The following is a 24,322-nucleotide window of genomic DNA, read 5'->3' on the forward strand; positions in this document are numbered from 1 at the left end:
GTTCTGACCTAATACCTCCTGCACAAAGACAGGTAAGTTTGATCTTGCAACGGGAAACAGTCTTTGTCAATAGAGTAAAGAAAGTGATAGGACTTTCATTTGGTAGAAAATTATGTAGCCATTGAAACAGTGTGACACTGTTGATGAAGGAACATGGGGCTGGAACAGGAAATGCTCCCTAGAGCTCAGGCAGCAGTCTAGAAATAGAGTTGATATGAATAGACTATTCTAACCAAGAGCAATTTATTCTCTACAAAGGAAATAAATGGTATTTAAAACTTAACTTTAGGGATCCCTGGGTGGTGCAGCGGTTTAGCGCCTGCCTTTGGCCCAGGGCGCGATCCTGGAGACCTGGGATCTAATCCCACATCGGGCTCCCGGTGCATGGAGCCTGCTTCTCCCTCTGCCTGTGTCTCTGCCTCTCTCTCTCTCATTCTATGTGACTATCATAAATAAATAAAAAAAAATTAAAAAAAAAATAAAAATAAAACTTAACTTTAAACATAGCTTAATATTAAGTTCTTATCCCTCCCATCAAATGTCTTTTATATATATATAAAATCATATTTATATATATAAAAGTATATTGATATATAAAAGTATATATAAAAATATATTAATATATATATAAAGGTGTGTGTGTATATGTATACACACACACACATAAGGACTTTATAAAGTCCAAATGTGTAAATTGCAGGACAAGAGTACTGTAGGTAAGAGAGTCGGTGCTCAGCTCAGATTGCCTGGGTTCAGATCCCAGCATCACCACTTACTAGCTGTGACTGTGGTTAAGTCACTGATCCTTGCAGATGTTAGTATCCTCCTTTGGAAAATGAATAATAGTACTACTAACTCATAAAGTTAACAAGTGGGTCACAGGTTGTAATAGACGAATAACAATTAGACTGGTGCTTAGCATACAATACATTTTTATGTATAATATGTCATATATGTATATATCCTGAGTGAGAGAGAAATCACTAGAGATGTTTGTATATGTTTATACATCTACTTGATTAGCAGATTGACTTCTAGAAAGGTAGAGAATAAATTGGGAGCAGTAGGGAATAATGCCAAAGGACATTGCTTTTTAAATTTTATATCATCATATACTGTTTAATTATTTTAATTACCAACATGTAAGACTTTAAAAAAAAACATTTTATTTATTCATGAGAGACACAGAGAGAGAGGCAGAGACAGAGGCAGAGAGAGAAGCAGGCTTGCTGTGAGGAGCCTGATATGGAACTTGATCCCAGGACCCTGGGATCATGATCTGAGCCAAAGGCAGCCGCTCAACCACTGAGCCACCCAGGCACCCACATGTAAGACTTTTTAAATTAAAAAAGCCTTATTGAAAAATTCAGTGTAGACTATTTCTGTAGAGCTGCAACTCGAGACCTGGTCAGGCTGGGGCCTATCAGAATTTGGGGGGGGGGGTGATAAAACACTCTGAAAACAAACAAGCTGAAGGAAAGTAAGTCTTGTTATACAAAGTGACTTCCTTTTGACATCAGACGCTTAAAGAGATTTCTATTTTTATCAATGGAGTATTGGTTTTGAATTTTTTTTTTTTAGTACTGTAACAGCTTTTAATGTTTACTCTTAGAAGATGGGAAGTACTGGGTAGATGAAATATTTGGAGGGGCAAACTGTTGAACCCCAAGGCCTGTGACAAGCTGGCAGCAGAGGACTGGTGAGGTCAGGGCAATCTCGGGCAAACCCCTGGTCTGTGGAGGCCTGGCAGGCACAATGAGCAGCGGGCTGGGCAGGGCATGGGAGGTCCGCCCAACGACCAGCTGCTCAGTGGGGCCTGGGGCTGTAATTCAGAGCTGAGGCAAAGGAGGTTGGGGGGTGGTCTGTAGTCTCCACTGCTCAGAGGCCCTTCCACAAGGTCCTCAGGCCTCTGAAGTAACCCAGCTATCACAGCAGACCCCACTGAAGTCCTAGGTGAATTTTAAATAGGTGTGTACAGTGTGGGGGGGCCTGGCGGTGTCCACCCCAAACCAGCTCCAGAGCACGGAGGGGAGTGCCACATATGCAAGCACTCCAACCCTAGAAGCTCCTGAGTGGAGTATTTGCTTTCCACTTAGACTGTGGTGTTTATTATGTTATATTTATTATGTGAGCTCAGGCAGGTGCTGTCTACACAAGTGAATCTCCTGAAAGCATGTGTATGTTTGTTTATTCTTAGCAACAGCTGATTGTTACTGAGGTGTACTTGCCAGCCCGAGTCCTGAGCACTTCACCTGTGCTGTTCCAACCCTTACAAGGGCCCAGCCCTAGGAGGTGCAGACCACAATCCTATTTTACAGGTTAGGAAACTGAATTACATAGGGTACACCGGGCCTGACAGCTAGTAAGGAGCAGAGCCGTGGCCCTCACCCACTTCCTTTTCTGAAGTGCATGGGCTTACTGACACTTGACCACATCCTCCTTCCCCTAAGGATACACAGTATTGACCAGGAAATGGGCAAAGAGTAAAATCAGAACTTCAACAATCTACAAACCCTACAAAGAGGGAACACACACACACACACACACACACACACAAGCACGTATACAGAGTGGCTGCAAAGCATAAATACCCCTCAGACTACAGAAATGAGTCTTTTAAAGATGCACAAAAGACTTTTCTCCAAATGTTCTAGCCTTCGTGACTTTGGAGGCATAAGCAGTGGCCAAGAGAGTGCGTCATTAGGTTACTGGGATATTTACCAGACCGTTCCTATCAAGAGGAGATCACGTTCCATAGTTAATGGAGGCGGTTGTTAGGATTTCTGACAGCCGAAAGGAATTTGTTCCATAGGGCTTTTTAGAAGAGATTTTTAATCATAGTGTAGGTCATGTCCTCACTGGTGGTGAGATCGAAAGACAGATGTCAATCACCACACCCACCACCCACAGAGATCATGGCTGGGAGCCAAAGGAATGTAGGGGAGCGTCAGTTAGGAGAAGGTGTTGGATGGTGCAGGTGCGAAGCTTCCTGCAGGGCTGCAGCTGACGAAAGCCTGGAGCTGGTGGCCTCTGCCAAAAGAAAACCCAGCAAAGGCGGTCGGCCATCAGTTCACAGAAGAGAATATGCAGATGGCCAATCAACACAGGAGGATGCTAACAACCAGGGAAATGCAAATTAATTAAAATAACTTGGGCTTTTTAAATTTTTTTCGGCAGGTTGGCAAAATTTTACATAGGGTGGGAATATCAGGGTTGGGTAGGGCTGGAAGCAAAGTGACCCTCGTGGTCTGCAGGGGGAGTTTGCATGGGGGTCTGGACTCCTGGAGACTCAGAGGAGCAGCCGGTGTGCGCCAGGATCTCCCCTCCTGCAGCACCAGCATCCACTCCCAGGTCGGCACCAGCACGTGCGCAGTTGAAGCCTTATCAAAGATGTTGAGTGCAACATTCTTAGCTGAGGTGGGGATGATTTCAATGTTCACACATAGGAGATGGATAGATACGGAGTTTATTCATATGGCGAAATAGTATGCAGGGAGCTTGATCGATACATTTTATCACAGACGTCAAACATAAAGATGTAGGATGATACATGCTTTATGATAGCATTTTCTGGAGTAAAACATGCTTGCACATTGTTCATGGATGTTTAGATGTACATATTTACATACATAGCATATATAACTATAAACGATTTATTTTTTTAAGATTTTATTTATTTATTCATGAGACACACACACACACAGAGAGAGAGAGAGAGAGAGAGAGAGAGAGGCAGAGACACAGGCAGAGGGAGACGGAGGCTCCCTGGAAGGAGCCCGATGTGGGACTGGATCCCGGATCCCGGGATCATGCCCTGAGCCGAAGGCAGACACTCAACCGCTGAGCCATCCAGGCATCCCAACTATAAACAATTTAATGGACATACACCAAATTCTTGGCAGTATGAGGAGTGTGATCTATGTGTGGGGATTATAGTGCACTTTGATGATATCTGTAATATTTTCTTAATAATAGTAAAGTGACCAGGTGGAAATAAGATAACATAGCAGCGGTGGCTGACACAGTATGAATAGGGGTGCTCCTCACACCAGGCTTTGTATTATTCTGTATCTTTCAGATTTCTCTAGGTGAAAGACAGAGCCCGATACTGAGTGAGGTGTGCAGGTGAGCTATGCTCTGGGAAAAGTGCTACACACACCTGCTGCCGTGGGTGTGTGTTGGCAACATTCGTGTGTCCTTGGGAATGATGCAGAGCCTGCCTGGCCTGCTGGTGGAGTGCCTCGCAGACACACGGTCCTCCTGTAGGGCTGGGCCTTTCCAAAGTATGTCTCGGTCTCCAAGTTGCTCTGAGCCTCACCCCTAGACTAAACACCTGGAAGAGAGGACCCTTATCCTGCTACTGTGGGTGCCCCTATGACAAACACATGTTGCCATGATGTTGCAGAATGTTTCTTCCTGAACGGACTGTGACCCCTGGGATCTCTCATGGCTTTGACCTACATTGAAAATATGTCATATTTCATGAAAATATGAACACATACGCAGCCTCTTGTCATGCATTTGGGGAGGAGTGTTCATCTGAGTCTGTTTTTAAAGCAACATTATTTACACTGAACTCTCCTTTCTGGTTAGAATTGGCAGTAGATCTTGGATGGTAATCCCTTCGCCCCGTCATTTGCAATCATTCATTAGTGTAATTCATTCATTTTGTTCACCCACCCATTGGCATTCAACAAGTATCTGTGTTAGGCAGCATTCTGACACGGCCCCCAGCATTCCTGTTCCCTGACGTCCGTTCCCCATGTAATCTCCTGCTGAGCGTGCTGGATGAGATTTCACTCCTTTGACTAGGCTCTGTTATATGGTCAAGATGAACTGGTTTTGTAGATGTAATTAAGGTCTCTGACCAGTTAACCTTGAAGTAATGAAAAGGGAGATTATTCTGGGTGGGCCTGACCTGATCAGGTGGGGTCTTTTCTAAGCTCCAGGGACGTTCCTGGAAAAGGAGATTCAGAGCCGAAGGGGCTTCTCTTGCTGGTCTTGAAGGTGCAAACAGCCGTGCTGGGGAGAGGGCCATGGAGCAGGGAAGCAGAGGGCCTCCCACAGCCTCAGGCAAATGATTCTCCCAATAAGCACAGGCGGCTGCTCAGAGGGGACCCCTCATCTCCGATGAGTTGCCTGGTGACAGTTTGCCTGAGATGCTGAGCAGAGCACCCAGCTAGGCTGTGTCTGCCCTCCACCCACAGAAACTGAGATGATAAATGCATGTTGCTCTAAACCACAAAGTGTCACACAGCCATAGAGACTGAGTACAATGCTGATTATGTGTTGGTTCCTGAGGATGCAGACATAAACAAACAATGCCTTGTTCTACAGGCACTCAGGCTGATGGAGGAGACAAAAATTGAAAGACACAATTTAGAGTGGAAAGAAGGGTCTCAGAGACAGGAATAGGGGACACCCTTCGGTTGACCACAGCAGACTGACCCACGCTGCTTCAGAAGCTGCTGCAGAAGCCCGCCCAACAGAAGGCATACCAGCCTTTAAGGTGAAGATGGCATGAAGTGTGGAGGGACACCTTGTTCTTTCCCCCAGGCTCGTCAGCTGGGTGGCATAAGCCTGGTATTTTCTGTGGCTGTGAATTCCTCTTCCCCCCACTGCCTGGAGGAAGCCTGTCACCAGCAGGGGAAAATGAAGCCAACCAACAAGGAATGCTAACAGGTAAAAAGATAGAGGATCCTGAGGATCCTCAGGTCCAGCCAAGCCTGAAACCAGATTGATTCCCATCCTTAAAGGAATCACGATGCCTTAAAGATTCTGCTGCCTCCCATCCCAGGGTCCCTGAATCATTAACAAAGAGATGCAAGCAGCCTGGTATATAGTAAAATAGGCTCTCAAATTTTAGTTCCTCCTGTCATTCCTAAGCTGATCATTCATGTGAACCAGAGAAGCACAGTGAAATCTCGAAGGGCAGACACATCCCTCCTGGATGCTTATCAGGGAGGACTGAGTTCTGTGTGCTAAAACAGACATCCCAGGCACGGCAGTACACGCAGCGCACACACAGGATGGAGGTCGGGCAGAGACATCTCAGAAGAGGTGCAGCCATCCGGATGAGCTGTCTGGCTTGCCTCGGATGTGTGTCCCCCGAAATGGAGGGAAAGGATGGAGGTTCTGAAATGACAGCCTAATGTTCCAGAGGCACTGGATGCTGCCCACTGGCATGCGGCTGCTGGAGAAGAGGGAGGTGAGGCTGTGTCTCAGGACTCTGTGTTCGTGTCTCCTTCCAGAAGGGTGGGGACCGTACGCTGTCAGACCACACCGGCATCCAGCAGGGCCCCGATTCTCTGACGGGGATGCCAGGAGAAACCCCTAGACGTTGGAACAAGTCAGGTCGTTCAGATCAGCAATCAGCTCCTGCCTGGACATGGCCTTCCTCCTGCCCAGCTCGCACAAAGACTTTGGGAATTTGCCCTGGCTGTGGGTGGCCCGCAGATACTGGTCCTTGCTGCTGCTCTGCTGGTCGCTGCTGGACGCTGCCGATGTGGAATCAGATTCTGCAAGGGATGGCTTAACCTTGGGCTGGCCTCGGAGCTTTGGGGGGCGCTGTGCATACTGGAAATTCCGGGAACGTGGCTTTTTCTGCACATACGTCAGCCTGTCAAGTGGAGCCTCAGAACCATAGTTCCAGGACGTGTAGTACATCCTTCCCTGGTGCTCAGGGCCCAGGCTCTGACTCTCTGACTTTTTGCCAACATAAAAGGCCCCTTGGAGACCTGTCAGGGGCTGTGGGTGGAAAGACCATTCGACTACCTCTCTCTCCGGGGCATCTTCCTCTTCTTCACTCAGCTGTGGAGAGCGGTCCTGCCGGGGGGCCCGGGACACACGGCGTCGCGTGTTCCTGGGGTACCTCTCAACGATGTCCCCTAAGGCATCCATCCTGAAATGTCTTTCTGGCCAGAGAGTTGGGTGGGTATTTTTGCGAGAGTCTCGTTCATTAATGATGTAGTATCTGGGGGCATGGGACCTAGGACCGTGTGGCACTGAGGTGGAGAGCCCTGGACCACAAAGAGCAGCGTTGATCTGCTGAAAGTCTTTTCGGAAAAGAGGATGTCTTTGGTGGATGTCTTTGGTGTGCTTTGCCAGCGGCGTGGGCGAGCAGGATGTGTCCTGGTGCTGGTCCCCTGTGCTGGCGCACCAACCACGGAGATGCCTGCAAGACAGAGGTGGTGAAGCCCCTGGGCTGTGGGCACCGGCTGAGCCCGTGCCTTCTGAGCACCGAGAGCAAGGGCAATGCGCTCTCTGCCAGTGCCCTGACGCACGATCCAAAGTGTTCCTGCACATTCTGTGGATGGATGCGCAGGTGCATTGGGGGAATGGGGCTAAATGGATGTCTTTACTCCTGGAATTCTTAGAGCCCTTAATGTAATGATGCGCACAGTGATGCTCCCTGGAAGGGGTAGGGCCAAGAGTGCTTTGCTGAATTATTTCACGAGGAAGCCCCCTCTTGTCCAGGAGCACACGGTGGGAATAACATTTGTAGAGAGCACGTTAGGAGCACTGTCCAGGCAGCTGTCCAGCTGCTCTGACCAACCTGCCTGGGGCCCACCCAGTGCAATGGAATCCCTCCCTCCTCCTTGTCAAGACCCTACAGATACGTGAAGACAACTCCCCTGTAGCAGGACTTCAAGTCCTTTGCTAACCTCATCACTGGACGGAAAAAGCCCAGACCCCAACAAACCCCAACCCCTGTGTTTGATCTGTGTTCTTTTCACCGTATTACGTTCAGATCCAGTATAACTCTCCATACGCATTCGGGTCAGTCCATCCTTCCAGAAGCTCTACCTCTGTGAAGGAAATCCAGGGGTTCCAGTGATGTCCTATGTGTAAGTAAGGCTCACACACCTGACCCCATGTCCTACAGAGACAACTTGCCACTTACTTGGCCAGCCTACACCTAAAATATAGAAGATCTTGCCAATAATATGGCCAGTGTGAAGTTAAAAAGGTAAAAGATATAACAATTCTAAAAGACACTTTTCCCCCTTGGGCTATAGGAGGAGTGCATACCCTAGGCTGGCAGGAATGTTTGCTCACAGGTTATCTGTCAGAAGGCCTAGGAGGAGCACTGTCCTGTTTGATCACATTGCCCTTCCACTCCTTCTCAGTACCAGCTGGCCTCATGGCCTTCTGGTAGACCTGGAATCTGATGGCCCTGCCTCCCTGCAATTGCTAAGGCCCTCAGATCCCTAAGAGCTCTTTATCCTATACTTGATGGCCCCTGGGCCTTCACTGACAGGTGTCACAGCAGGGAGGCAGGTGTCCTGCTATGTGGTGGGTCAGCTCACCTGTGAGTTTCCTGCTCTGGCCTGGATTTGGAGGTGCCAGGAAGAGACCAGCTGGGACTGCTGAGGCCTGACTGGGGACTCGGGGGCGTGCGCTGGCCAACAGTCCCTACCCTGCCACTCTTGCTGTTGGATGTATCCAAACTGACCACAGTGCCATTGCTTTGGGGCGTCGCCGAGTGAGCTGAGGACGTCTGGCTGCTGGGGTCACCGTCCTTGGGAAGCCTCTTGCTGCTTTCCTCTTGGGTTTGGATCCGGGCTGCAGGGAGAGGGTGGGATGTGAGAAGAGGAGGTCTTCTGGGTCTGCAAAGAATTGTATGTGTTTGCAGCTACACCTATCCCGCGGGCAACAAACATTCCCTAACTCAGATCATTTCTTCACAGGGAGCTGGAGCCTGGAGGGAGCGTGCGTTCACATGAACCCTGAGGCTTTACAGATGCCATCTGACACCCCGCCCCCCCCAGAGACAAAGCAGGTGGTTCACCAGCTTTGGGGCTCTGGTGGTTTATCTCTACATGCATATAATAAAGCCGATATGACAATTGTAATTTTGGGAAGCAGTTCACAGAGCATTCTGAAAGAAGATGTAGAAGAAATTAAAAACCAGCCATCAGATACTTCCCCAGTCCTCCTAAGAGAGGTCCCAGAGACCCTCGGTTTTGAAGACGATGTGAGCTAAAGTTAACTATGTCCCTTTGGCACACAGTACTTGACTTTCAGTGGGGTTTGATGGCGTGAGCTGGAGTCCCTTTCTGTAGTATTTTGTGCAGAGGCTGTTTTCTGACAAGGCGGTGGGGCAAACCTAACCCCCTCAGGGCTGGTGGCTCCTGCTCAGCACCGCCCCCCCCCCCACTCCCCAGGGGAACAGATCTCTCGCTTTAGCTATGTGTTCAAGCAGACACAGATTGGCCATTTTAATGCTGCCCGTTGATCCTTCCAGCTCACCATGGGGTCTCTCAGTGGCCCCAAGGGGTAGACAGACAGGTTTCTCTTGGCCATCCCTGCCCACTTGCTTCCCTTCTGGCCTCACCAGCCTCTTGCTTTCTGTTTCCCTTCTTTCTGCAGGAGGCTCTTTTCTCTTCCCTCAAGGAGCCTAGTGGGAACAGGTTTGTCCAGGTGCTGCTGGAGAATGTGGGAAAAGAAGGTGCACCTGTCGTGTTCGAGGCTGGGGGTGCCCATCTGGCACCACCCTGTGTGTGGGTGGGGGATGCCAGGACATGCCTGTAGGAGGCTAGATTCCGGCGCAGAGACCTGGGCGGGGGAGTACGGGGGTCTTGCCAGGAAGAAATGGCCACTGAGAAGTACAGACATTCTTAGGGATTTTCTCCAATTTTCTGTTTCTCTTTCTTCCCTACGTCAAAACTAAACTTCCTTCTGATTTCAGACCTGTTTTGGTGTTATTCACAGGCCTGGGTATGATGTAAAAATTGTAAATTTAAACCAATATTTATATCCCTAGATTTTATTTTATCGTGCGTCATTAATTGTGAAAGCCAGTTTATCAGGAATTTTTACTGGTGGTATACCTTAAACTGCTGTGTTTTTAAATATAGTCCCCAATTGAGACACCTGGCATTTTCGTTTATGCTTACCTTCTACCATTTGAGCGACCTTTTTCTTATCTTCAGATCTGGCCTAAAATACAAATGATAAGCATGTGTTTGTTTGGGATTTAGCAGGAAGAAATAATAATACTATTCTTGGGTGGAGGGTGGGGGGAGATTTGTGTCATTGCTCATGCCTTGGGTCATGACCTACCACTGCTGTCACTTGGGGACGGCATACTTGGGACTCAGACCTGTTAGCTGAATGAGAAATGCTGACACTCAACACCTGAAGTTTAACCTAGCAAGTTTTACCTTAAGACCGTGTACAGACTCTGCCAATATGGTTAACCTGAGATACAAGAGAAAAATAGAGATCGACAACATGGAAGATGTATGTTTCTCCCCCAAAATGCCCTTTGCAGCTCCAAACTCATTTCTTATTTGACTGTTGCTGGAACTGTTTCTTTATGTGAATTGATATTCATGGGAGCTTATGTTTTTAAAACTGAAGAAGGCAGATATTTCTTGCACAGAGTTCTGGGACAGGGATGAGGCAAGGGGGCCACCCACTCCCCGCCATGTGGGGCAGGGTCAGCATAAGCATGAGGGCCGGTGCCACCCCTGCCTCCCCAGTCCTGGCCTGGGGCGGGGTTGGGGGGTTGCAGTGTGCAGAGACAGGACCTGTCGGTCTCCCTCTGACCATTCTGAGAGTGAAGTCCCAGATGGGAGAGGGGATAATGATGACCAGGGTCTACAAGTCACGAAAAAGGTGTGTCTTCAGGTCCAAGCAGAGTGCAAGGGCTCAGATGCTAGAGAAGGGGCCCTTTCTCCTTCCTTGGGGTCTGGCACAGAGAACCCAGCACTCTGAAGCCTTGGGGCAGCTGCAAGAGGGCGCTGAAGTGCTCGAGGCATCAGCAAGGCCCCTGGGGGAGGAGGAAAGCCTGAGTTTGCTAGTTCCTGAGCAAATAGGAGCTGTCCCTGGGTATTCTTAGAAATAACTCTGTGAAGCCTGGGGGAGGCAGGGCCTTATGCACCCAGGGTAGCCAAGAGTCATTGTAATTTGAAAACGGGACCTCACCTGTATTCCCTTGCTGGCCAGACCTGTCGTGTGACTGACACACATGACAAAGCAAAGAGGATGCGATACTTGCGTTTTGGATCTGCATTCGGAGCTGCTGGTTGCTGAGCTTTAAGGACCTTGCGATGCTCTGAAGGTAATAGATGAGCATGCTGGAACAGGAGAGCACGGGCCATGAGTGAGCCCCACGTGGTGTCGGCGGCCCAGGACACCCTCCCAACCAGGCTGGTGGGAGGGAACCAGAGGCCCCCAGGTCCCATGTTGGAGAGTCAACCCCCACCCCACCCTGAGGACGATGGTGTGAGTGAGTGCCGGAGCTGGCCAGAGCCACTGGGAGGGGGCTGCCTTCCTTCCTCCTCTCTTTTTAACTTGTGATCTCCCTGATGTGGACTTCTGCAGGGTCATATAAGGACATAAGGACGGGACGGGGACCTGAGGGGTGTTTTACAGCATATCATGCTATGAGTGCCTGACCCGCTCCCTGTAGTTTTCTTCTAAGTCAAAAACAAGCAGAAGCTACTTAGCTGTATTGTAAAACCCCTTGATTATTTCAACCTCTGGCCAATAGGACAATGATAATGGCACTCAAGCCCCAAAGCTGTGGCCCTAGTGACTTCCTGAATGGGCTGCCATGGACCTCCCTGGCTCCCGTGTGATTCAGCCTCTGCCTGGATCATCCAGCTCTGTACGTGACTTTGCAGGGAATACAATGATTTTATATGATTATTGGAAAGTGGTGCTCCTTTGCTGGCTGAAGGCACAGAAGTCCCCCAAAGCTGGCAGGGAGGCTGTGTGCAGTACTCACAAAAGCAGCAACACAGCCGGCAGGATGACCACGGGGCTGCTGAGGTACCCCACTACAGAGCCAAACCAAGCGGGGAAGTCCTTCTCGATGGTTTCTGATACGATGTCATACATTTTCTCCTGTCCACTGAGAGAAAGACAGAACTCCAGATTGGATTGCTTTTTGGCAGAAGGAGGCTGCGAAGCCATCAAGAAACAGCTATAGGGCTAGAGTCCAGTCCTCAAAGGTGGGGCAAATATCCACATGTGAAAGATACACAATTATCCTAAGATGATTTTTTATAAACTAATGGTGTGATTAATACTAGATTTGAAGGGGGAGTCAGTGGTCATGGTTTGCGGGTGTTTAAAAATGTATAGAAACATAGACTCTAAATGTCCTATATAGTTTCAAAACTGATCTCAAGCAAATGTTAAGGTGAAGAAGTCTAGAAATCACTGCTTTGATGCCGTTAGATAAATAACATAGGTGGTGTGGGTTAGTTTTTAATAAGAGCTTCCTGAGTTCTGGAAGGGAAAGATTGGCCAGGTGGAATTTCTCCATAGCACAGGAGCTATGCCACTGCCCACTGTACTTTTAAAGGAGCTGTATCTTTTCAAGATGAGCACAGAGGTGATCCTCTCTGAGGGCAGCCTGCTGTCAAGGAAAGAGCACTGGTCTTGGATTCACAGGCTGGGAGTTCAAGGTCTTCCTCTGCTGCTGACCTGTTCTATCAGTCAGGAGGAGAATTCGTTTCAATTCAGGGGCCCTTCCCCTCCCAGCCACGCTGGTCATCAGCCGCTTAACTTACCTGAATGGGCCACAATTTAGAGATGGCTTGTACCGAACAATAGCAAAAATGGTTGGCAACATGCACAAGAAGAGCATAAACAGGAGCATCGCCAGGTAGAAGTTGTTGGATCTGCAAAGAAACCACGTGCCACATGCTGAGTTCCTTCTACGGCCAGTGGCCAATGATGCATATGCCCAAAGAACCAACACCAGAACCACAGCTCTGACTCTGTATAGTTAGAAAAATCCTCCTCCAGCTGTTAGCTAGGAAAAGGTCTGTCACAGGGTCACAGGCAGCTTAGCAAACTAGAAACAGGTGCCCAAAAGGACTTCGTTGAAGGTTCAGCCCAACCTGTTCATCTTCTAGACATTTGCTGAACACCTGTCCACTTCAAGCCAAGGGAGTGGCGAACCCATCGTCATCCCCAAGTAAGCTTGGTTCATGGAAAAACCTCAGAGCTTTTTTCCTATTCCCCTGACCCCCTCTTCTGTTCCCAGCCTTGAACTTGTCTCCTACGTCTGAGGATGGTTAGGTTCCTTTGGGGTGATTCTTGACTCTCTTGCTTAAATGTGTTTTGTGCCCAACCTCTTCTCCTCTCTGCTACTGGCTGCTCAGGGTAATTGCTCTGCCAGATGAAGCCCTGGGACCTGAACTCTATGCTGCTTTTAGGGAGCTTGGCTGCCCAGGTCTCCCCAAGGACGGCTCCAATCTATTTGGTGGGCAAGGCCCTGCACACAGCTCTGGAAAGAGGAAGGGCGGTCAATCTAGAGATGATCAGCTAGCGCTCTTTGTCTCTCTCTTTAATGAAATAAACTGGACTAGAAGAGAATAGAAAATATCAGAGCACGTAGAAGGTAGTAAGCAAGTAAACATTGTTAATTTGTAAAACATTCTGTATATACTATACGTACATATATATTTATGAATGAATATAACAAATATGCACATATACTATATACAGTGTGTATATATATTTATATTCATTTATATATGTGTATATACATATATAAATATATATGTATGTACATATAAATATATACAAAAACATACAAATATACATATGAATGAATATATGCCTGTATGTGTCCTGTTTACCAGATAAAATATAAATACATTGTCATGCCGGTAGTTTATGGTCAAAGGTTTGAAAGCCACTGACATACACCCACATAAATAACTCTTATGTCAAAATAAACCAACAGGGCTCTAATCAATGTGTTCAAAATGTGTTATGAATTTATCAAAATGGCTAAAATGAAACTGCAGAAGAGAAGAAGGCAAGGTTATGGGGCATCTGAGGTGCTCCTACAAGGCTGCTAGAGGAGACGAAAGCTCTCAGGCCCTGTCTGCTGGAGGTGGGCACGTGCAAGCCCTGGGAGCCGGCAGCAGCACCCTGAGTGTATTCCCAGCAAGCACAGGAGGAGAATGCTCAGGGCAATGTTATTCATTACACTCACAGTGGGGAGCAAATGGTGCGCCCACCAGGAGCGTGGGTAAAGACATTTCTTCCACAAGATGAGTCTCCCAGAGCAACACTGAGGCAGAGAAGCCTGAGACCAAAGGGTGCGGACTTTGTGCACTTTCACTTAAGTGCAGGAAAAACCAGGAACTGTTAATGCCCTGAGAGGTTGGTAGCAAGTGGAATCAAGTACATGGTGGGGCTTCTTAGTGTTACTCTTGTTCCATTTTTTGATCTGGGTGCTGGTTACCATGCATTTAGCTTGTGAGCATCCATCAAGATGGACATTTATGCTTAGTGCATTTTCTAAGGGGTTATTTAACCAGTAAAAAGTTACTGGGCGGCTCAATGGTTGAGCATCTGCCTTTGGCTCAGGGCATGATCCTGGGGTCCTGGGATTGAGCCCTGTATCAGGTTTCCCTCTGCCTATGTCTCTACTTCTCTCTCTGTTTCTTTTTTTTTAAGTTTATTTTTTTAAAAGATGTTATTTATTTATTTATTTATTTATTCATGAGAAACACAGAGAGGAGAGAGAGAGAGAGGCAGAGACACATGCAGAGGAAGAAGCAGGCTCCATGCAGGGAGCACGACCTGGGACTTGATCCCGGGTCTCCAGGATCATGCCCTGGGCTGAAGGCAGCGCTAAACCACTGAGCCACCCAGGCTGCCCTCTCTCTGTGTTTCTTATGAATAAGGAAATAAAATATTAAAAAGAAAAAGAAAAGACCAATGATTAAATCTGAGAGAGGGGACTACAAGTGGCTTCAGAGGGGAGACATGAGAGTTTTGCAGGTGGACGGCTGGGAGACCACCGTACGGGAGAGGAGAGCGTGGCCAGCCTCAGCTCTCCATGTGGTGCAGCCTCAGTTCTCACTGACCTGGAGGCTCGAAACACTTGCTGGTGAGGCACGTTGCAAGTCAGCACCGCCCAGCTCCTCAGGTACATGAGCCCAATCAGTTTGAGGACGTTGAATGCAGGGAGGCATGGGGAGAAGAAGGCCCCCATCCTGGAGCCACAGAGGAAGGCTGGTTAGTTAGCATGTGTTCCCCTCCTGCTTCCTATGGTTCTGAGATTTGGGGGGGCTGAGACCCTATGCCTGCCCTCCAGCTAGTGGGGGGGAGGCAGTCCCTTCCGCAGGTGAGGAGGGATCCCGATGTAGAGCATCCCCTGCTTACAGGTGTACCACGGGCTTGTCTTCCTCCTCACCACGGGCAAGGGGCAAATACCCTTACCCCACTGTCCAAAAGTGTGTGTTACACCACTCCGCTTTTACGAAAGACAGTCCTTAGTACCTGCATTCATTAATAGCAAGAAATCCCAAGAGGATCATTGCTTTTTTGCTTTTACAGTCACCTCCCCTTACCTACAGGGGTTTGTTCGAAGACCCCGGTGGATGCTCAGAACAGCAGAGAGCTGAATTCTATATATCCCGTTTTCCCTCTACATACATATGTACCTATGATCAAGTTTAATGTATAAATTAGGCGCAGTAGGAAATTAACAATAACTCATAATAAAACAGAACAATGATAATGATACGCTGTAATAAAAGGTATATGAATGTGGCCTCTCTCGCCAAGTATCTTATGGACTACACTCACCCCTCTTCTTCTGGTGATGACGTGAGATTAATGTAGTTATCAAAGTGCCTGATATCTAGCAAATATTACATAAGTGTTACATATTATCTTTAATACTGTATTTGTGAAAATTTTGCAAAACAGAGTGGATGGACTATAAGGATATAGAATCTGATGGAAGAAATATTACTTGATGCCTCTCTATTCCTCGTGCATCTTTACTGAATGATTATGGAGAGATTGTATTTTCTGAATGTATGGAGCATCTAAGAAGTATGGAAACTTCTTTGTCTTCACTTGCTTTATTCTAACAAATAGCACTGTGTGCATTTGGCTAGGAGTTGCCCTGTGTGAATGAATTTCCCAAGTTTCTGGCCTCATCCTAGGATTGGTCTGTCAGTCTGGAGGATGGCCATGTGCCCAGCCTCAGTGAAAACAGGGTGGCACGTGGAGGGCGAGTGGGGTGCCGAGGGCAGGCCTGGCCCCAGCTGTGACACAGCCACTCCTGGATCTCCTTCTGGGGACTCAGCAGCCTCTCCTCCCAGCTGTATCTAGATCCTCCCCAGATGCTTATTCTAATGATCCCCTGTAGATTTTTTTCTTTTTTTTTTTTTTTTTTTGGCTGTGATCAATACTGGCCCAAACACAGACTATTTCCTCTATTGTTTCTTTCTGCAAAATGCTTAGAAAGCTGTTATGAACATGACTATACCTGTAAGATGATTTCATTAAGAACAGTTTGTGTTCTATTTAATTCTCATGGCTGTTTATAACAGGCATGTCCCATCCAGACCAAGTAAATCAAAATCTTAACCCAGATGAGTTGTAAAGAAAAGGTAAGAAGAAACTTCGGTACTTACCAAATCATCCCTTGGTTGTAGACTAAATGTAACACGTTCTCTGCTATTTTGAATTCCCCATATTCAGGCTAGAAAAGAAAATGAACTTTTGGATTAAAAAGATTCCACGGTCCTCTGCCCAAGCCAGGTCATGATAGTCACATGCAGAGGATTCTTGGCTCCCACAGACATGGGGAGATTGCCCAGGAAACAGTGTCAGAATGAAAAGAAGACTCAGCCCTGCGCCCCCCAACCCTGTCCCGTCCCTGTGTTTCTCTCAGCAATGTCAGGAGAGGGGGATCTAGCCATATGAACTTCCCCAGAGGACTGTGCATCTCACTTACAAACTTGCTTTCCAGGTCCCAACACCAGTAGTCACTTAAGTACCGGACAAAAAGTCCCCGGAAGAAATCTATGAGCAGGACGCTGGCCACGGTGAAGAGCATGTCGATGATGGAAAGCTTCAGCATCTCCTGGAACACAGACTCTTTTAGCACTACCATGGCCTGCGTTGCCTCCGTCCACCTCTTCTTGCACAGCCCCCTCCTCTGCCAACTCCGTGAGCCTGAGCTGCTGGGTCCCACCCACAGCGTCTTCATGTCTGTCACATCATGGGTGCTCAGTAAGTATTTGTTAATTTGAATCTGGATTTTGATGTCTGAGGCCAACATTACACGAAACCAGGAGAGAACCCAAGGTCTGTGGTTCTGAGCCACCAGAGACCACTTGAGGTCAATGATTCAAGTTCAGGGGACCTTGGGGCTAAAATTCTCTGTACAAGATCCCGTGTGGAAGGCAGATGCCTGGGTTCAGATCTTCCTTCTTTCTTCTAATATCTGGGTCCTTGGGCAACTTACTTAACATGTTGAGCCTCAGTTTACCCACTGTGCCTATGAGGAGGATACTAGGATTCTCATGAGGACCAAGCCCTTAAAACAGGGCTGGCAGGGGTACCTGGGTGGCTTAGTCGGGTGAGTGTCTGACTCTTGGTTTCCGCTCAGGTCATGATCTTAGGGTCATGGAATTGAGCCCGATTTTGGGCTCTGCGCTCAGTACAGAGTCTACTTGAGGTTCTCCCTCTCCCTCTGCCCCTATCAGCACTTGCACTCTCTCCTCTAAAATAAATAAATCTTTAAAAGAAAAAAAAAAACCCAGGACCAGCACATAGTTCACAGCATGAGTCCTTATGCTGACTGTTCCTATTAATTTGAGAGAATCATAAACCCTCACTGAATCTTATTCTTCTTTCCAACAAGATAGAGAGGATGACACTCCAGAATTAAGTTATGAGATGATGAGTGTGGAGGAGGGCCTTTATAAGGCAGAAAGGGAGCCACCTGCCCTACGTAGGTCTCCCAGCACTGGTCTTGTGGATTCTGGGTGTAGATGGTGGTCTTGTTGGCCTCCGAGAGAGGCAAGGTGTAAGCTGGAACACTGGTCTCATCTGGGCCCCACGTGCTGTTTCTCCCGAGCCCTATCTCAGGCCCAGGTGTGGACCATTTATCTTCTTCAGCGACCGTACTGGTAGCAAAGAAGATGGTAGACTCTATCCAGTGGCTTGTGTTATTTTTGGTGGCAGTTTCCTGTGAAGGTAGGGAAGGAAGAAAAAAAGATTATCCACATATTTGTAAAGAAGCATCATAAACATCAAAGATGTCTCTGCCTTGCTTGGGAATAATCTCTTTCTCTTTTTCTCCGTCTCTCTGTCTTCAGCTGTCTCTCTTCTGTCCCTACCTGCACCTTGCTGGATGACCAGCCACTTCACAGCTGGACTGAACAATGAACACAGGGTCTTAATGGCCAGTATTTACTGGACCTTAGTGAGCGTTGGATCCTGTCCTAGGTTGACACATGGTGTATCTTCTTGCCCTTACAAGCGCATCAGTCAGACTCATTATCCCTTGTTACAGATGAGGAGCTTGATGCTCAGCTCCATGAAGGGGAACATGCCGGGTCTGCTAGCAAGTGGTGGGCAGGGACCTAGTCTATGCGACACCAAGGCTCGGATGCAGAACTGCTCTCTCTGTGGCCTCTTCTGCCCCGTGAGCCTTGGGAATGTCACAGTCTGGCCTGGTGTGGTGTGGGCTGACACCCTGAGAATCCTCTTGGTCCTCCCTACCTCCCCCTCCTCTACTACATGGGATGAACTCACAGGTGGACAGGTTTACGATGGGCTCCAAAGCCACCCTGGGATGTGAGTGGAAACCTCTGCGGGGTTGGGATGGAGGACCCACTCTGAGCTGTTCCCCATGAGTGCTCATTTTCTCCCAAATTTGCTAAATGATTCCCACAGTCTATCTCTCATCCTGGGATCACTTGAAACCATTGTGGATAGCTTGTTTTTGTTTTTATTTTTTTTAAGGTTTTATTTATATATTTGAGCAAGAGAGATCACAGTGGGAGAGGAGGAGGGAGAAGCAGACTCTCCACTGAGCAGGGAGTCCAATGCTTGGCTCGATCCCAGGATCCTGAAATCGTGACCTGAGCCAAAGGCAGATGCTTAACTGACTGAGGCACTCTGGCACCCAGGTAGCTTATCTTGTTGGAACTGACAGAAATAGTGTGGCCCTATCCCAAAGAGTGGGACTCAAAAGACCCAAGTTCTTCTCCCAGCAGGGTCACTCACTACCAATAAATCCTGTCCTTGGTTTCTTTATCTTGGAAATGGGGCTAATTCTTTCCTCCTTACCTTGAGAAGACCACAGCTGAGTTGAGTTTTGAATGTGATGTAGGAAATGCAAGTATAAGCAGTGATGATGTCCACAAGGATGGCCCTTGTGTGTATGTGTGCACGTGTGTGTGCATGTGTGGCAGTGGGGGTGGGTAGTGGGCCTCTGCCAGGAATGGGCACTCACCTCAGTGTTCATGCTGTTAACTTTGTCCAAGAGAGCAATGATCAGGCTGTAGAGGTTCCCCAGGTAGAGCACAAGGACCCTGAAAGCACAAGTCCACCTTGAGAGACAAGATACCACATGAAAGCCCGTGGTTCTGGACGTGCCACCAGTTAGGAGTGACTATCATGGTCATGCCAAGTCAGTGGCCGCCACATATGGTTTCCTTCAGAATCATGGCAGGGAGGGGCATTTAAGAAATACAGAATTCCAGAACCCATTCTGCTGTTATCGGTCTGGATCGGACCTGGGGACCCCTTTCTAGCCTTCCCGGGTGATTCCACTGCGGCCCATCCTTGCGTCAGCAATTTAAAACCACTTGTGTAGCAGAAAGAGTGTGAGCTGAGGAAGCAGGGTTCTGAGTGCAGTGTGGATTAGGTGTCCTCATGTTCTGATTTCTGGTGAATATAGTGATTTCCCAGGCAGGATCTCATTTGAATCTCACGACTCTGTGAGGCGCATGTATTATAACCCCTGTTTAAGGGACAAGTAGCTGGAACCATGGGGAGGGCCAGGCGAGGTGCTCAGGTGCACACAGTTTGCGAGGGGCAGAAAACAACTTCAGGATCTTAGGGGCTGCTTCTGAAATGCAGGCTGAGTGGTGAGCTGTTCTGGGGGACTGCGGGCCACGGTGAGCAGGTGGGATCAGCTGGCCAGCAAGCCAAGGCTTGCTGCCAGCCTCCCCAGAGCTTCCAGTCTTTGGAAGCATCCTAGAATTACCCAGGACGTAGCCTTGAGTCTTATCAGAAATGGATCTGGGACTCTGAGATGAGAAAAGAAAGCATCAGGTTCACCACTGCCTCCCACGGACACTGATTCGCACAAAGGGGGTCAGGAGACCAATACGGGTAGATGAAAAGGAGAAAGCAGCTTTATCCTGAGGACAAGACTCCAAGTTGAAACTTTGCATGGCCTCCCGGCGCAGGCAGTTCCCCTCATTCCACAGGGACAGCACTGACACCCGCGTGAGAGTGAGCCGAGGGCATTGGGGCCAGCCCTGGCTCTCCCCATGACTCCCAGCACACTGAGCTGGGGGCTTGTCCATCTCTGCGTTCTGGGGCACCCAGCACAGGGCCAGATCCTCAGGGTGCTCTCAGAAGCGCTGCTCCTCACAAGAGCAGGAAGGCTCACTCCGCTGTCCTGCTCTCCCATTGCTCTGGTCCTCACTGTGCCTTAAGCAGAAGGTGACACGGTTGGCTGATGAATTACACGGAACTTAATGGAACCAAAATAATGTGTCTTGTTCTTACTACCAAAATTAGCCCTAATTTGTCTGGGGCATGTCTCTGGATGCCTCTATTTCTCTATTTTTAAATGTGAGTAACGAGACCAATCTGTATAATAGGATTGCTGTTAGAACAAATGCAATAATAGAATTGATCCTCCCAGGTCTGCTGGTGAGGAAGGAGCTGAGGAAGACACGTCTCTCTCAGATCAAGAGCAGTGTTGAGTAGTGTAGGGTCTCAGCTCCGAGCCACCCAGGGCTGGCATGTTTCCGCAGACCCCTGACTCTTCTTTGGCATGTCTTCCTATCTTTGAAATGACAGCTGGATTTCAGGGAGTGGCAAATGACAGCCTTCTGGCCAAATGCTAGGCTTGCCTATTTTTGTAAATAAAGCTGCAAGGAACAGGGCCACCCTCAGTCCATTACTCACTGAATGGCCCCAGGCCACTTTCGGGGAGACAGGACAAAGCCAGCACTGGAAATGGATGTGACTGCCCTGCCCTCATGGGATTCCCCAGGACCCCCTACCACTGCTCAGGCTGGCCAGCACCACCCGCTGTCCTGTCCACCCACCATCCTGGCACCACCCTGTTGACTCCTCTTCCCAGCCTCCCTCTCCTCCTCCTGCCCCTCTTTCTCTCCTTCCCCTCTTGTTCTCCTTGAGCATGCGCTCCTTGAGCATCCTGCTTTCCTTGAGATGTATCCATAGGGGAAGTTCGGCGTGAGGTTCGGGCGCCAGTGAAGCAATCCTGGCTCTTGAGGGATGGGAGTCCCCAGCGTGGTGGGCACACGGGCGTCCTACCATGTGGCAGTGCCCACAGGGCTGTCATACCTTGCCAGCTGGAAGCGCAGTGTGGTTCGTGGGTGGTACATCTCCAGGGCGGCGATGAGGTCAAAGGCCGATGGTGCTAGCATGGTGACAAGGGAGACCACCACGCTCACCTGCCAGGAGAGTGCGGACCAGCCATGAGTCCCCAGGTTCCCCAGCCCGGGCTCACCTACCTCACACTGGCCTCCTGGCCTTCCGCTTGGCCAGCGGGCGCTCGGAGATCTGTGTGCTTCCTACCTGGAGAACCTGCCCCCAAGTCCCTGCCGGTTAGCTGTTTCTGAGAGGTCATTGCCACTTTGTTGTGGGTTTACTCCTATTAGGAACTTAATCTGAGATGCTCACACTTGTCGCTGGGGATTCATGAGCATTTCTGCCACGTTTCTCAACTGCCCTGCTGTTCTACTTACCTTGAGTGGCAGAAGGAGGTGACCCCAACCATTACAAATGGGAAAGGGGACGGGCTGACTTGTAATCGAATATTCTTTCTGTGCATGGAAGAGAAATTGTCTAGAAGATTGTGCCGGGCCTGGCTCCTGTCTGTACTTCTGGCAACCAAAAGAGGACATTTAGCTGGTAATAGGGAGGTGGGAGCTAAAGAGAGACATAATTTCTGAATATGCCCTTAAAACCTTAATCGATCTGCCAACACACAAGCACATATTTACACAACCCGTTTAATTGGCATGAAATAGAAGGAGGTCTGAGAAAAGGTGACCGAACATTGTCTCAGATTCTGAAAAATTACTGTATGTTGAGGATAAACTATATGTATCATATCACCTACACATTTTGCTTTATGAATCCCATAAATGAGGCTCATTTCCACAGCAGTGGTCAGAGAGATGACCCTCATGCTTTGTCTGCCTTTCAAATCGTTGCAGGAAAAGTGCCCGTGACTTCCAGGGCAGCAGCAGTCTTATAGCAAATATTAAGAATTATAAGGCAACGGGCTGGGGGGCACCTGGCTGACTCAGTCAGTGAGCATCTGTCCTAGGCTTGGGCCATGATCTCAGGGTCCTGGGATCGAGTCCTGCATTGGGCTCCCTACTCAGTGGGGAGTCTGTTTCTCCCTCTCCCTCTGCTGCTCCTCCTGCTAGTGCTTGCTCTCTCTCTCTCTCTCTCTCTCTCTCTCTCTCTGTGTGTGTGTGTGTGTGTGTGTCAAATAAATAAATAAATAAATCTTAAAAAAAAGAATTATAAGACTGCTTATAACTTTCCCTTAGCCATTTCCTGCTGTGAGGATATTCACATAAATGAAGGGAAAAGATCTTTTAGTGAACAAATATGGTTTGGGAAGCATTGTTTGTAATTTAGAAATACAGAAATGACCTCAGTGCGTAAGAATTGGCATACGGTCAACCGTGACATGTGCCGCAGAATATGATTCAGTCACTAAAGCCCGTGTGTGGGGGAAGTCCACTCCTGGAAACGTGTGTGTGAAGAAACACCACGCAAGAACAGCTCAGCACAGTCGGCAAGACCCAAAGGGAAACAGTAGGGTGAACTCTTGAAGAACATATTGAATCAGAACCTTTCCTGATCGGGACCAATGAAACCATTCTATCAGGTCTCAGGGCATCACCACTCTGGCTCAAAGCCCTTGCAGTTGGTTCTCTAGGACAAGAGGACTAAGTTAGGGATGCCTGAGGGGCTCAGTTGGTTGATCACCTGCCTTTGGCTCAGGTCATGATCTCAATCTCAAGGTCCTGGGACTGAGCCTCACATCAGGCTCCCTGGTCAACAGAGAGTCTGCTTCTCCTTTTGCCCTTCCCCCTGCTTGTATTCTCTCGATCTCCTCTCTCTCCTCTCTCTCTCAAATAAATAAATAAAATCTTAAAAAAAAAAAGAAGACTAAGTTCTTCCAGGGAGACATTTTTAGCTAGCCTACCTAGGACACAACATGGGAAGGCTGCTCTTGCTTCCTTCCCTCTGGAAGGGCACGTGCAGATCACATGGCAGGTACCTCATTCTTTTCCCAGAGTGTCAGCTCCTTCTTCGACTGCTCCAGCTTCTGGGACCGGTCTACCACGAAGTAGATGAGATAGATGCTCCCAGCGAGCGAGAGAAGTACCAGGATGTTGGCAACAACCCTCAGGCAGATGGTCACCGCCCTGTGGGGAGAGGTGGCATGAGGACGCATCCTCCAGGCTGTGCTCAGGGTGCCCAGATGTACAGACGCCAGACAGCCACAGGACCCCTCTCCTGTCAAGTGTTCCTCTGTCCTGAAGAGTCAGTGCTCTTCCCTACCCACCCCGCCCTGAGTCCAAATTCCTCATTTCCTAAGGGATTCACAGTGACTTATAAATCCACCCAACTCCCATCAGTGGGACTGGAAACAAGCATCATGAATGTGACGCTGTGCAGAGATTTAAGAGGTAGGTGATTAGCTGTCTCTCCTAGAACATAAGCTGTCAAATGATTTGCTCTTCTGTTGTATTCTCAGCTCCTAGAATACCTAGACGTAGATGAACAAACAAATAAAGAACAACCGAATGCCAGGAGGTGGAACAAGGGTTTGCTCCTACCTTCCTAACGCTGGGGAAAACTCACTGACTCCAACTGGCTTACTTTATGGCATCTGCTTCTGCCTTTGGTCTTAGCCTGGAATTCCTTGCAAGCAGAGCCTCAGGCACAGACCCATTTGCACAGAGTTTACTTGGGACGTGATGCCATAAGGTTTGGGGGGAAGACAGGAGGAGAGGCAGCCAGGACAAGGGATTGTGGTGGACTTGGCCACAGCTGGGGGCTGCTGCAGGGCCTGCAGAGGGGCAGATGAGCTGCACCTCAGAATGGCCCGCCCACAGAGAAGTAGGAAGCTTTTGTCATCACTCCTGTCCTGTCCCTACTGGTCAAGGGTGGCTCCCCAAGCATGAACCCCCAGCATTGCCCCCAGCCTCTTGGATTCCCATGCCTGTGCCTTGACAGGGGTCTGGTGGGTGCCCTGGGGTGACAAGCAGCAGGTACCGACGAGGGGCACCAGGGGCCTATG

General features: G+C 48.7%; 1 protein-coding gene across 1 annotated transcript in view; it reads right to left on the reverse strand.

Annotated features, from left to right (window-relative positions):
• Positions 1-5,363: 5,363 nt before the first annotated feature.
• The window catches only part of TMC3 (transmembrane channel like 3), a 37,546-nt gene continuing 18,587 nt past the window's right edge, over positions 5,364-24,322 (reverse strand). The window contains exons 10-22 of the mRNA XM_055326602.1: positions 23,297-23,444; positions 21,337-21,446; positions 19,244-19,322; positions 17,726-17,971; positions 16,733-16,861; positions 16,410-16,477; positions 14,847-14,975; positions 12,528-12,638; positions 11,738-11,863; positions 11,006-11,084; positions 9,900-9,942; positions 8,310-8,565; positions 5,364-7,174 (exon numbers count right to left, since the gene is read on the reverse strand). Of these exons, the coding sequence (XP_055182577.1) occupies positions 6,334-7,174; positions 8,310-8,565; positions 9,900-9,942; positions 11,006-11,084; positions 11,738-11,863; positions 12,528-12,638; positions 14,847-14,975; positions 16,410-16,477; positions 16,733-16,861; positions 17,726-17,971; positions 19,244-19,322; positions 21,337-21,446; positions 23,297-23,444 (2,365 nt within the window). The 3' untranslated portion in view covers positions 5,364-6,333. The remainder of the gene's footprint in view (positions 7,175-8,309; positions 8,566-9,899; positions 9,943-11,005; positions 11,085-11,737; positions 11,864-12,527; positions 12,639-14,846; positions 14,976-16,409; positions 16,478-16,732; positions 16,862-17,725; positions 17,972-19,243; positions 19,323-21,336; positions 21,447-23,296; positions 23,445-24,322) is intronic.

This window comes from Nyctereutes procyonoides, unplaced genomic scaffold (assembly GCF_905146905.1).
Source record: "Nyctereutes procyonoides isolate TBG_1078 unplaced genomic scaffold, NYPRO_anot_genome, whole genome shotgun sequence".
In the NCBI taxonomy this organism is placed as follows: Eukaryota; Metazoa; Chordata; class Mammalia; order Carnivora; family Canidae; genus Nyctereutes; species Nyctereutes procyonoides.